General features: G+C 35.0%; 1 protein-coding gene across 1 annotated transcript in view; it reads right to left on the bottom strand.

Moving 5' to 3' along the window:
* The window catches only part of LOC142140259 (multidrug and toxin extrusion protein 2-like), a 94,251-nt gene that overhangs the window by 57,670 nt on the left and 21,577 nt on the right, over positions 1 to 15,004 (bottom strand). Inside the window, exons 5-11 of the mRNA XM_075198079.1 lie at positions 13,486 to 13,530; positions 12,826 to 12,923; positions 12,512 to 12,609; positions 9,786 to 9,899; positions 8,825 to 8,892; positions 5,267 to 5,375; positions 1,287 to 1,362 (exon numbers count right to left, since the gene is read on the bottom strand). Coding sequence (XP_075054180.1) covers positions 1,287 to 1,362; positions 5,267 to 5,375; positions 8,825 to 8,892; positions 9,786 to 9,899; positions 12,512 to 12,609; positions 12,826 to 12,923; positions 13,486 to 13,530 — 608 coding nt within the window. The remainder of the gene's footprint in view (positions 1 to 1,286; positions 1,363 to 5,266; positions 5,376 to 8,824; positions 8,893 to 9,785; positions 9,900 to 12,511; positions 12,610 to 12,825; positions 12,924 to 13,485; positions 13,531 to 15,004) is intronic.

The raw sequence follows: 15,004 nt of genomic DNA, 5'->3' as shown, positions 1-15,004 counted from the left end.
GACCTGATTCATTAAGAATCTTAACTTAAGAAAAACTTCTTATTTAAGTATCCTGGACAAAACCATGTTACAATGCATGGGGTACAAATTAGTATTCTGTTTTGCACATAAGTTAAATACTGACTGTTTTTTCATGTAGCACACAAATATCAACTTTCAATTTCAGTGTACAAATAAGCTATCAAGTATTTGTGAGTTACAGGAAAAAACAGTATTTAACTTATGTGCAAAACAGAATACTAATTTGCACCCCTTGCATTGTAACATGGTTTTGTCCAGGAGACTAAAATAAGAAGTTTCTTAAGTTAAGATCCTTAATGAATCAGGCCCCTAATTAGCATTTATTTAGTACATTCTACAAAATGACAGCTAGAATTTGATTGGTTGCTATAGGCAACATCTCTACTTTTTCAAACCCGCAGTTTAGTAAATATACCCCATAGTCTTACTACCACATGGTGAAAGAAGACTCTGAGAGGCTCAGGAAAAACTAAATATTACTTTTAACAATTCCACTCTGGTCAAAGGCTATGCACCAAATACAGATGAGGTACCCAATCCATACCCTTCTTCAGCATCAGAATAAATGCCTTATACAACTGCAATCTTCCTGGAAAGTTTAATAATGGTATGTTGCTGTTAATTAAGTCACTTTATTTTTGTAATCATTTTATAATATTTACACTAAGTTTTATAAAACATTTCTTTCTATGGTTTGTGTTTCTTTAATACCTCTTTAATTTCTCATGCACACAGGCATTTTCTTGCATTTTTCATTATTAAAAATACATTTCAAAAGGGAATGTATTTGTAAGTGTTTTTATTACTGTTTTTCCTATGTATTTACAATTGGTAAGCAGAAAAAAAATGGAAGAAATACTGCTCAGAAAATGCTACTGCAGCACAAGTAGTATGTAAATGGGTCTGGTAATAATAGAAACAAACGTTTCTAGTGTCAGACCCATTTACATGCATTTTACAGGCCTTTTGGAACTTCAGTGATAGCTCTCATGTTGGATCTGAAGCAGCAAAGAGTGGGGAACATGTATTGTGACCATGGAATGGTTACAATGAGGTAAGTAATAATGCTTAATGTTATTTAGGTAAATAATTAATATGGACTTGTTCTTTTTTATTAACGTGGAGTTAAGTTTTAAATCTGTAAGCTGCAGGTGGTCTGATTTTTCCAACCAGAAGATTATTGTATCTCTACAGAACCACTGCAGACATCAGTACTGAAAGCAACCACACAAACTTTTTTTACAATGTTAAATTATTTCACATACCCATCGCTAGTAAATATGTATGAAAATACATTCTTCAAGGCAGCAAGCAGGATTGTGTCCAGAATGACGAAAATACCTGCAGGGCACATAAATGAATTACCATATTATGTACATAAAGTACATCATGTAATAAAGTGCAGTGAATGTGAAATAAAATTTAGAGGTAGGAAACACCCTGCTGCTTTACAGAATTTTTTGCAAAGTGGCTGGAGGACTGGACAGCAGCAGGACATACCAACCAACAAGGTTGTCCCAGGATTGGGTGTGAGCTTTGTGATCACATCCTACCCTACCCTACCCTGTAATGACCTCTTCGGCCAGGTACATCCTGACAATTCCCTGGCTGCATCACAGAAAGGTAGATATGCACCCCAGTTTCCTAACCCATTTTAGAATCACTATGAAAGTGCAAAAGCTGCACCTCCGAGTGCATATACCACCTGCACCAGTACATTATTGAAAGAAGATCCCAAAATTGGGGTGCCTCCGGTGAATGTACTAGGTGGATGAGTAGATACATTTACACAAATAGAAAAGCTATATGTGCCCTTATACACTTTCAGAAATCATCTTTATGATCAAATGTTTAGTTTACTGTTTATATAATGAGTTTTTATTAATTGAATCAGTTTAATCTCCTTTTTTTCAGTTGGACAATAAAATAAATTAAGGTGAGATCATTGTGCGCCCGATACGCAGTTTGGGATTAGATTGGTGCACTTTGATGGTCTGCCCAGCAAGCAAGGTGCACACTTCCTCTTCACACTCAATAGCAGCCTCAGCAACATTGTTTTGTTTTGCTGTTTTTTCTTTTTACCTTAAGGAACACATGTCTGTTATACTGGGACCACTGGGGTAGCAAATTTGCCAGTCCAGGGGCCCAGTTCTGTTACCCTGGCATCCACAGCTTAGGGGATCAGGAAGGGACCCACCAGCTGTGAGGTAAAGGCATGCTGTCACACCTTCTAATATAACAGGTCTCCATGTCAAAGGACTTGAATTCTGGACCCGAACTGGTCCAGAATTCAAGTGAGAATAGCACTGCACTGAAAGGAACTGAGATCCTGGTAGTCTATGTATTTACATTTGTTAAATGAAAATGTGCACTCTCTCTACCCCTTTATCTCATTATATTGATTCACTCCACAAAAAATCTTGTTTCTGTACTCATCCACCAACGAGGCAACTCCTTCCCTCTGTCTGTGCAAACTCTATAAATATGGCCACCTTGTTCCACGTACCTATACATCCTGAGTGAAATTAAGGCTCACAACAGATCCAAAGCAGCCGTTTTGTTCTTTGTAAACACTCTCCACTGCACTACATCTATAAAATCGTTATAACACTATCAAATAAGAGGAAAAAACGTCTGTACATTATATACAGATATATTTGTAGGGCACATTTCCTGACTTGGAAAGTTTGGGGGGAATTTTAACCAGTTCATTCACTTCGTAGTTTAGTCAGGACAGTCTCTAAAAACAGACAAACAGAGCTTTGACTAGTTATAAATTATAAATCTTTTTTCATTGCACTTTTCATATTTTTCCAGCTGCCCAGAATACCTCATTCAATTAAACAAAAGAGGATATCAACTGTATGATATTAGAGAATGGTATAGGCATTATATACACCTGCATAGAAATTAATCATTCACACTTTCATTAATTCATTATCATCCATCTTATCAAATGTGAATTTTAGAGGAGTAAATAGAAATTGTTGCTCAGTGGGCACAGAGTTTGTTTTTTAATAATTGTGCCATCTTGAATTCCCGAACAGCACACAGATTCTCCCCTCAGATCACGATGCTACATACAAACAAACTGCTCTTAGAAGAGCAACCCGAATATTAAACACCCTGCTCTTTTAACAAAAAACATTGTTGATCTATCTACAGTAATGGCTACAGCAGTCTGTTATACACAAGGGCAGTCTATGAACTCTTTGAGCTTTAGACATCACCTGAGCTACAACATCTACTTTTCCTCTACCTCTTTTTACTAATCTGAGCATAAACATCTATTGTCCTGTCCCCATCCCTTTCACTTCCTATACACAAGAGCTATAAAACAGCGATAGCATATAGAGTAATCATACACACTGTAAGGTTGCAATTAAAGTAATGAGACATGTTGTTCATTTGCAATTAGTGCTTGAAGCATATAGTCCATAGTGTTTGTAAAATAGCATATGTTATTTGTAATTATGCAGAATGGGAGTTGTTTCCATGGTACTGGCAACTCCCATGAAAGAACCACTTGGCTGGGGTAGCTTCCAAGAACTGGTTGTGAAGTACAAGCTGAAGTCAAAAGATTGTAGAAGGCTGAATAGTGATGGAGGAAGCCAAAGTCAAGGGATTGGAGATGGTAGATTTGTGATGTACAGTCAAACAAAAGTCTTCAAAGCACAAGCAGGGAAATCCAAAACAAAACGTTGCTCCTGCAAAAGTTTGGTAGAGTTGAGGGACTATATAAATGCTACAAACAGGTGAGATATTTGTTCTGATTGACTTGACCTTTTCACTGAAGGGCTGAGTGTCAATTAGGGAAAGCTGTTTAGCAGTCGAGATGACACTAGAACTATATTGCTGTTCTTAGCAGAGTGCTAATGGCAGGAATTGAAAGAAGGTATTTGTAGCTGTCATCGTGAATTGTTTCTAACAGCTGTCATCTGGAGCTAGTGTAGTGATCCTCACAGTAATTGTTTTCAGACAGCTGTCATCTGGAGCTATTGTTGTGAATCATCACAGTTTTGGGAATTGTAGTGGAATCTCGTATACATACAAATACATACACAATTAAGGTATATATTCACATATATAAATCAGGAAAAGAATTCAGAGTAAAGGAAATTTGATGTATTGTACCATGTGTGCTACACTGTTTTATATTATCTGTAAGATCGTTATTGAAGATTGTTATGTAAACAAGTATATAACATCCCAAATGAAGATACATCTTCATGCAATCTTTAATGATATAAGTAACATTGTCCCTCTGATGTGTTATGTGTATCTAAGCATATATTGTCAATAATTTGTACTGTATGAATGTTGTCATACGCCGGGTTCTCAGTATCTCTAGACCGAGACCTGGTTCCCTCACCTGTCCGCCGGCTCTGTCCGTCCCCGCTGACGGCTGCCATCTTTGATTTCTCTATAAGAACTTCCCTGCCTCTCTGCAAAGGACATTTACTACAGCCTACGATTTCTGGGAGGAAACGGGACAGGGAAGGAGCATTTGCCTATAGCCAATGTACGGTAAGGGCGTGCCAAACTCGAGCGCACGCAGCCACGTTCGATTCAAGCTTTGGGCATCTCAAAGTTACTTGTTTTTCTGCCATATCTCTTGCACCAGCTACAGGTCTAAGTCCTAATTACTGGTGATGACTGTCTTGGATGCATGCTATAACATGTTTTTCCAATCAGAAGCAACTGTAAAAATGTATTTTATGGTCAGAAGTCAATAAGATCATCCTAATAAATGTATTTTATGGGAAAAAATATATTATAAAAAACATCAGCGCACGTGTCTTTAGATCTGTTTCTTGTTGAATTGAGGAGTAAGCAGATCTGATTTACGTGCATTTTAAAACAAATGCACGTTGCGCTAACTATGCGTGCTTGATGAATCAGGTCCATTGTGTGTTTGATTGTAAGTCCCACATTTAGAATACCTGTGGTGGTATGTGTCTGAATTGTATAAAGTGATACACACATGTAATACAGACTTCATTTAGAGCAAAAAAATGAATAGTATTTCTTGGATAAACTGGGAACTACGTTTTGTGAGTATTTAATTAATTAGATTAGTTATTAAATGGTCATTAGCTTATTTGCCTTACTATTAGCCCCTTCATTGCATTAACACAGCCTTCTACATGCACCATAGAAATTTCATTAGAAAACTGTTTGGGCTACCAACCCATATAGATCATACGTTCTGCACAGTTTCATTTTTAGGTAACACACATCACACCTGTGATAAGGAAAGCAGTCTTCATGGATCTCTTTGCTTGTTCAATGTTTCCCGCGCCAAGTGCGTTGCCCATTCGAACACTGGTAGCCATAGCTATACCAAATGGAATCTATAAAAAAACAAATATTAATAAGTAATTTCTGTTACACTACATTATGGAATACTTTCAAAGTAGAAGTGAACGGACCTTGTGCATTGAGCATATAAGGACAAACAGATGTAAAAAAGTAGGCCTAATAGATATTTCAGTATTTTACTTTATTATATTTAGCATTGAAGTATACATAACAGTGGTGACTGCTGGAAGAGGCTGCCTCATATATCATCACTGTCAGTGTGGACAGCATATGCAGCATGACGTATGAGGCAAAAAGCTTTGCCAATATTATTATACTGGTGGATTATTCATGTTCTGTTCTATGCATAATGCAACATGAATGCAATGTGAGTACTTTCTGAAAAATCACTTATTTTTACAAGTTCTTAAAGCATGGGAACATTTATATATTACATATATTTAACTTTTACATTTGTGAATGTTATTCTAAGCATTTTAAATATAAGGCAACATATATTGATCTACTTGTCTAAATATCTACTGATGCCTCTGTCCATCTAATGACATGTGATTGTTACTGCCTCTTCAGTCTCTATGATGCAGGCTGTGTAATGTTCCAAATTTAGTGTGTGCGTATCGTTTCAACATTTTTATCTCTTGCATCTTACACTAATTTTTTGTTATTTAATTTATCTAATGGGCTTGCTTCAGTTCGTGGCATGGTAGATGACATATTTTTTTGCAGCCACTGCAATGTTCTAATCGCTGAATTTCGAAAATGCCCATTAAAGACCCTCACACGCAAATACCCTTTTTTAAATATAGATGTCACTGAATAACCCTTTCAAAATTGACAAGTAACTGAAAAATAGAAAAGATTAGAATATATAGAGAGTTTTTTGGGATGTGCAGCTCTGTTGACCTTTACACGCAAACACCATTTTTAAATATAGATGTAACTGAATTACCCTTTCAATATTGACAAGTACTGAAAAATAGGAAAAATTACAATGTATACCGTTTTTTTAGGGATGTGCAGCTGCTGCTGTACCTCACATATAAACACTTAGTTTTTTTCAAAATGATTTCAGATGCCACTGCCCCACACAGAATTACTTTCACTAATAAAAACTTATAATTTTAAAAAAAATTCTGTTTTTCTCCATTAAATATGCTACTTAGTTCAGAATAATATCTAACTCAGTCTATATACTAGTACTATTAAATATGTAATGCATTAACAACAACCGGTAGCCACTAGTCCGTGTAAAGTCTCTGAAAGATTCAAATTAAAACCAATTGATCTGCAAACTATTCTAGCTACCGTATATACTCGTGTATAAGCCGAGTTTTTCAGCACATTTTTGTGCTGAAAAAAGCCCCCCTCGGCTTATACTCGAGTCCCACTTACCTGGTCTCCGTTTTCCAGTCTCCCCCGCTCATCTGCAGGCATCTGCAGCCTCTGTGGATCACTGTCAGCCACCATTTTATTGTAGCCCGTTTTTGTGTGTTCATTGCACATGGAACAATAAAGTTAAATGAAAAGGAGCCTGTCAGTCAAAGCTAAAGACCGGGACATTTCCATCTAGCCCCGCTGGTCAGAGACACATGTGAGTACCCTGACTTGTCCAGTGCAATTATTTGCAGCAGTTTTATAAAGTCCAATATTTTCATTTTTTGTCACCTATTAATAAGTGTCTGAAGATTCTTTTGCATAACTGTGAAATCATTGAAAAGTCTAAAAACATCCCAAACTTCAAGTATAATAAGGGTTAAATCACACAAAGCAAATTGTATTGTTCTGTTTAAATGTTTCTTCCAGCAAACAAAATCAAACTTATCTTTATCTGAGCTATTATATCAAATTCTATTTAGTGTATGTGCAGCATCTTTTGCATTACTAAAGCCTAAATTACTGTACTGTTCTGAACACTTAGGAGTAACTGCTCATCATCTTCTAAAGGCGAATAAACTTAACTGGCACATGTATTTAGTATCCACAGACTGTCTCATTGATTTATATATTAATGATCTGAGTTGTCTTTAGTGAATGTTATTTATATCTGTGTTCACCTATTAGGCTTGATACCAAGTGCAGAGGATTTAGTTTAACCATTTGTGTACAATTTATTAGGATATGGGTATATATTATGTACTTATATAATTTTATTGATGTTTAATAACAATAAATTTTGATATATTCATTTACAACCTCACGTTTCTATTATTAGGAGCCCAGTGTTAACGATATCCAGCACTGTTTTTATTTTTGAAACTTACAAGTAGCTGCTGCATTTCCCACCCTAGGCTTATACTCGAGTCAATAAGTTTTCCCTGTTTTTTGTGGTAAAATTAAGTGCCTCAGCTTATATTCGGGTCGACTTATACTCGAGTATATACGGTAGCTAATCTCTACAGAACTGCTGTACAATAATGACACAATTCCAATGCTTTCTATATCCCTCTTTCCCCCTGAACGACATTTTCAGAGTAGAGCACCACATCTAACCTCCTCCCTACACGCCGTCTGTTCTAAAATGGCATTAGAGAAAATGAGGGAGGTCTATAAGCGTAAATGTAATTATATATATATATATATATATATATATATATATATATATATATATATCTCGAGATTTGCAAAACAAGTTTCCTGGAAATGACATTTTGCCTCATTTTGAGATCTGAATTTGGTGTGCAAAACTGAGCCATGTCTCGTTTTCACTCAGATCTCCAATGTCGGATCTTGTCGAATTTCAGTCAATACGAAGCGCTCATATCTAATATTTAGAACTTGTTTTAATACATAGAATAAAATGGAATTGTACTGTACAGTTTGTCTATATTAAACGGACGTTATCAGGAACAGAGGTTACATATTGACAATAAAAATGTCAGTGAAACACATAATGGCCTTATTTTAAGCCATATAAACCAAATAAAAATACAATGTATATTCAGATATATTCCTATAATACAGACTTAGAATGTTTGCTTCTTTTAAATTTTACCCTTCATTGTTTTTAATTTTACATTTCTGTATCTACTATTAAATAGTTATGATCATTTTTTTCTCAGGTGTGAACATTTTTGTCATATTTTTGTGTACAATTGTTATACACGTGATATTTTGTCATTGGGCTTTAATGATCCCTTTTGATCCACTTTTTAATTCCTCTTTATCCCACTTAATTTACTATAATTCTATAGTAAAATAGGCTCTTCAGTGTGAGTCTGATGATGGATATAATGTAGTGTTTTTAAGGACTATGATTTCTGCTGAGTGAAGACATCCTTTATTATTTCACTTGTCTGATTGTACTCTACTCAAAAGGAAAATGTTTAATATTCAAATATATAATATTACAGAAAAATGCTGACATACTTTCACTGGAATATATGAATATTGAATTTGTTTTAGAATTTAACTTAATAATACTAGCTGTCATTGGGCTGCAATAAGTCTGCTTAGAAACAGCAAAGTAATAGAGTAAAATTACCATGTATGCTATGGTCACCACTTGATATATGACCGACTGGGCACCAAGCTCCACCACGCTTATAAGACCTATTAATGAGACAAGACTCAGTATGAAAAGGAAAGAATTGCAGATGTTCAATACTGCAAGGGCGGTGTTTAAACTGACAGTACATGCACTCTACACATTGTTTTGAATTGCACATTATTACTCAAGATGATACATACTCTTGATTCCAATATAATGCAAGGCAATTACCACACCAATTCTAATCACACATTGGGTCATATTTAATTAGCTGCAATGTTACTCTAAACATCACAGGTAGTGCGCTTATTTTCAGGTAATAAGAGAGGCGAAAAGAAATGCGCAATATTCCATCACCGCGGAGTGCCTTCCCGACCGTTCTGAAGGCCCTTCATGGCTAATTGAATATGCCCCATAGATTTCAGGCTATTTAGAATTTATTTAAGTGTGGATCAATAATTTAAATATTTCAACAACAAACATTATTCTTTATGAACTTATATAACTGAACTTAAGAATAACAGTGTAATACATGTTTGTAGTTACATTTTTGCTGTTTATGGATTACAAACATTATGGAGTGGAATTGAAGATATGATAAGATAAGACCTAAGATTGTCTAGTTTCACTAAATTCAGCTGGTCAAGTATGTTATGTATATAAATACATTCACTATTATGGCTTAATTAAATTTAAAGTCATATTACCATCATGGTAATTGGTTTCATGATGAATAATCAATTCAGAATAACAAATATTTTTTCAAAAGATGAAAATCACATTTTGTAATATTATGCTTGTATTTATTTGGCTGATTTCCTTCTGCAGGGTGCAGAATTAGCTTCCTTTATTCTTATGTAAGTTTTGTTTCTTACTATATTTTAGCCACTGAATTTGGTGTTTTGTTGGTTTGCCTTTATACTTTATAATACTAGGTATTTTCTACTTCACTCACCTACAAGAAAGCTGCCAATTTCATAAGTCCACCATTCTATGCACACCATGAGCATGCTTGGCACAGCCAGTACCACAAAGGAGTTCCAATCTCGCAAACATTCCTCAGTCCAACCTTAAGGTATAAAATACATGTTTTGTTTCTTCAACCAATAACTTTCAGTAACTTTTTCCCTACTTTATCTTTTTTTATTTAGCTCTCCAGTTCTTAGTCCTTTGTTAAGCTATCCAGCAGTTGGGTTTAACATAGAAACTTTAAAGGAGAACGCAGCCATTCTTCAAATTCATTTGTTGCTTATACCAATGACAACCCCACCTCCTCTATTATACCACTTATATTCCACCTCCTATATTATACTACTTACATCCCACCTCCTCTATTACACCACTTACATCCCACCTCCGCTATTACACCACTTACATCCCACCTCCGCTATTACACCACTTACATCCCACCTCCGCTATTACACCACTTACATCCCACCTCCTCTATTACACCACTTACATCCCACCTCCGCTATTACACCACTTACATCCCACCTCCGCTAATATACCACTTACATTCCACCTCCTCTATTATACCACTTACATCCAACCTCCTCTATTACACCACTTACATCCCACCTCCTCTATTACACCACTTACATTCCACCTCCGCTACTACACCACTTACAACTCCGAATCCTCAGCTCCCCTTACAAATACCATGGATCTTCCCTTTCATTCTCCCCATCAATGTTCCCTCTAAGTTGAGAAATCTGAAAATTAAAGGGGAAGGAAACCCCTGGCTATATAGTTATTGAGATTGGCTGTGGTATTCTGCAGCAGTGGGTCATACCTAGCTGAAGAAGGCATCCCAGGATAGAATATGAGCCAACCACATGGTGCCAACATGCAATACTGGGGCATCTTTGGCCATGTATTATCTGCTGCTTCAGAGTCACATATTATCCTAATATTGAAATGCAGCCGGGGTTTCACCTTTAAAGAGCTAAAAGCTTCTAATGAGTTTAGGGCAACATTCAGTGTGTACTGTTCTGGGATCCATGTAGAAAAGATTTTTTCCTTGCGTGTTTAATTCATATAATTATCATTTCCAGGTCATCCAGCTTAGAGGGACTGGATCTGTGGCTCAGACTGCACTCCTTTATGTTTAACCCTATTTTACCCTGAGGTTTATATATAAAAATATCAACCAGGTTTATAAAATCTAGGAAAGACTTTCTGAAATTACTAGAACATAATAAAATGACAGTCTTATAGTTCAAAAGGTGAAATTGAGGATTGAAAAAAACACCCTTAAAATAGGAAAAATTATAAATTTTCCATATGCAGTGAATTTAAAAGACAGAAAATGCTTAGACTTACTACATAATCTAATATTAAATTATAAACCTTTCTTCTAGGGTGGTGGATGAAGAATCTTCCATGGTGCATTTATTTTGAAGAATATTATGGGATACCATTTTGGTAACAGGAGGAATGCTTCTTGGCTCTGGATCTCATATTGCTCATTAGTGTTCCTTATTATATGCTAAATGTTTAATTTTCTCTTTGTGAGACTGATACTATTGTGTTGATACAATTTTATTAATCCATGGCATTGATTGCATTTTCTATCAATTTTAATGTTGTGCAAATAAAATAACCTGTGTTTTATAAACATCACATTGGTTATCTCATTTTGAGGTGAACTGGGAGTCGGATTTTTAGCGCTCCTGCTTTTAAGCTTTATAATTTTACCCTGAGGGTATGCAGACTTTCGATGAGACAACATCCCACATTCTTATTTCATAACTCTCAGAATGATATTTATTCATACTTTATGTGGGCGGGTTGTTATCTAATAAATGTTACTTATAGGCCAATTTTATAGCATGAGACAGGGTGTTCCTCTTTTGATCTCCTAAACAGCAGTCTAGACATGTTTTACAGTACAGCATTTAGGAGCTTGTGATTTAAAAAATAGTAAAGTTAATGGTTATATTGTTCTACACATTTAAGGTTGTTCAGACAGAAAAATCATGTGGCTGTTGAAGACTGTCAGCCCTCCTGTGTCATATTTTAATGAACAATTGAGAGTAATTTCATAAAAATATTGAAAGTTTCTGGAAATGTTTTTAGAAGTCCACATCCTATAATTTATAAATTGCACTCATGAGTACTCAAAAGTAAAAGGTTCACTTACATTTTTATTGGGAAAGTTTATAATTCCAAAGTTTATTTCCTCCAGAAGGGAAATAGACTGAGTACTGCTGCTAGTCACTCACCACCCTACTTATGATGGTACTCTACTAATTCTGCATAGCTCATGTTTAAATAACCCTGTATGTGTAACTCAACTTCCTTATTTTATCAGCTTCCCCCTTCGCACCCACATTTTTTCCCATTACCAAACTTGTTTTCTTATCTAATCTTCGTATTATGCTATTTATGCTTCTCTAGACCTGAACTTCCGTACATTATAAACAATAGGGATAATAAATAAGTTTAGGTAAATTTGTGTTTGAGTTGTTACATAATACACATGCAGCTTCCTCACTTTTGTGTCACAAAGCAGTATTAGCTCAAACATATATACAAATAATCCTTTGCTCCATTCATAAACAACCTTTTAAAATGAATACAATTTACATGGTCAAACATCTTCCATGTGTCTCTTTGCTTAATAAGGACATTTTTATTGGATGTATATACTATAAAATGTAAGAAAAAAGTCCACAGTACCATCCCAGGTATTTACATGGAGTTTCTTGATACGAATATAAAGAAATAAAAGCAGAGCCTGAGAGTACTGAGCAATAGTGTTGGCCCAGGCTGATCCTCTGTAACAAAGAAAGAAAATTGTTTACTGTCAATAATATAATATAAAGAAAAAGAAGGACTTGTACAAAATAATATTAAAGCATAATTAGTATATAGCATATTAGTTGGTTGTACACAATAGGCTTACATAAGAGGATCATGTTGAAGCAGCCTAAATGGCATGGTGACCCATAGGTTAAGAATCTCTAATTTATCGTATTAATTTTTCTACTTACATGACTCCAAGTTCCAGCACAAAGAGAAAGATATAGTTCACAAGGGCATTTATGAGGTTGGATATAAAGCTGACAATGATCTGCGTTTTCACAATTCCCTGTAACAGAACACCATTTTAATGTTATTATGATTATTTATTCATTCTTATTACATATGTTAAAAAAGCTACACATCATTTTACATTTTAAGTAAACAGTATTACTTTACAATGTTAAAATCTAGTCTGGACACATTTGCCAATATTTTTAATGTATTAGTAACACAATTGCTGCTGGACAAATGCATGTATGCCATCAGATACACAGTGTCTTACAAGTGAAGATTGACCAATAAAAACATTATTCAAATTCAGTGTACCTTTAATGCTATCTTTTAAACAAAAATCAACTAATGTAGCACACAGAATAAGTACAGATACTGATATTTGAATGTAATATAGGGAAAGTGGAGTAGCTCTGTACACTAGGACAACATTGGAAGCATTTTCAGGGATGAAAGATGACTTCCAGCATTAGCATACAGCTAAAAATTTGATGGCAATATTTAATTCTAAACATAACACAAAATACTCTTCAAGGAGTAGTTCGAATTCACCTTTTACTGTGCATACATTTCCTTTTAAAGTTGTTTGTACATTTATTTTTAATTTAAATACATACTTGATTTTGTAAATAGCGTGCCTCTAGTTGGTAAAGAAATGCAGCCTATAAAAAAAAACAACAGTTTTAAGCTATAAATTCAGTTTTTAGAGAGGAAGATCTCCTAGGTAAATGGGCAGGTCGGGAGTACACGAATCTGTACGATAATCAACACATTTAAAATGTTTACAATAGGAACAACACACATCTCTGCTCTCTGCAAAAGTAAGGTACACAGAAAAGTGGAGAAAGGCATAAAGTGTAATATTGCAAGATGATTTTTAATAACACACTAAGGGCTAGATTTACTAAGCTGCGGGTTTGAAAAATGTTGCCTATAGCAACCAATCAGATTCTAGCTTTCATTTATTTAGTACCTTCTACAAAATGATAGCTAGAATCTGATTGGTTGCTATAGGCAACATCCCCACTTTTTCAAACCCGCAGCTTAGTAAATCTAGCCCTAAAACTCTTTCATAAACAGGGAGTTTTGTACCTCAGCCACTAGAGCAATTTATACATTTTTGAGAAGCCTATTCTACACCTATGGGTAAATGTATCAAGCTGAGAGTTTTCCGGCGAGTTTGTAGAGTGGAGATGTTGCCTATAGCCACTAATCAGATTCTAGCTATTATTTTGTAGAATGTACTACATAAATGATAGCTAGAATCTGATTGGTTTTTCAAACCTGCCGGAAAACTCTCAGCTTGATACATTTACCCCCTAGAATAACTTTACTCCCTAGGTTACAATAGTGATTTTTGAATGCTATATTGCTATTTTAAAGGCAGAAGGAGCTTTCTTATATATATATATATATATATATATATATATATATATATATATGACACAGTGAATCTCATTAGCTTGGTACTTGAGAGGGCAGTAGTTCTTTTCTTTAGTTTGGCTGCTTTTTTAAAGGTACCTGACACCTTTTCTATGCCTTTTTATGGTCAAATATACAAATTCAACTTGACATGACTTGTTTCCGAATATAATCTATAACCTTTATATCTCTAACTATTTACTAGATGAACTAGATAAATGTTTTGATTATTCATTTTTTATTAAATTGTTTTTATATAAAGTAATACTGAATCCGCAGTATTTATACTGGGTTTTTTTTTTTTTATTTTGACACCGATATTTGTTCAGTCCTATGGCGCCCCTGTCAATGGACTTTTGATACTTGGCTCTTTTTAGGGATTGGCACCCCCAAGACAGGGAGCGACATGGGACTAAGTGCTTTTTAGAAATTGCAACTTTAAATCATTACAATATATTTTTTATAACATATTATAGGATCTTTTTAATGTCTACTGAGCATAAAATAAATTTTTACAGTTGCTCCTGATTGCAAACACATGTTATAGCATGCATACAAGACTGTATCACTACTGATCAGGGCTTAGACTAGCCCTGTAACTGGAGCAAGAGATACGGCAGAAAAACAAGTAACTGAGTACACTTGAGTTTGGCATGCTCTTACTGTACATTGACTTTCCCGTCCCGTTCACCCCCCAAAATTGGAGGCTGTAGT

Source organism: Mixophyes fleayi, chromosome 2 (assembly GCF_038048845.1).
Source record: "Mixophyes fleayi isolate aMixFle1 chromosome 2, aMixFle1.hap1, whole genome shotgun sequence".
Taxonomy (NCBI): Eukaryota; Metazoa; Chordata; class Amphibia; order Anura; family Limnodynastidae; genus Mixophyes; species Mixophyes fleayi.
Note: the sequence above shows the minus strand (reverse complement) of the source record. Positions and strands in the feature narration are given on the sequence as shown.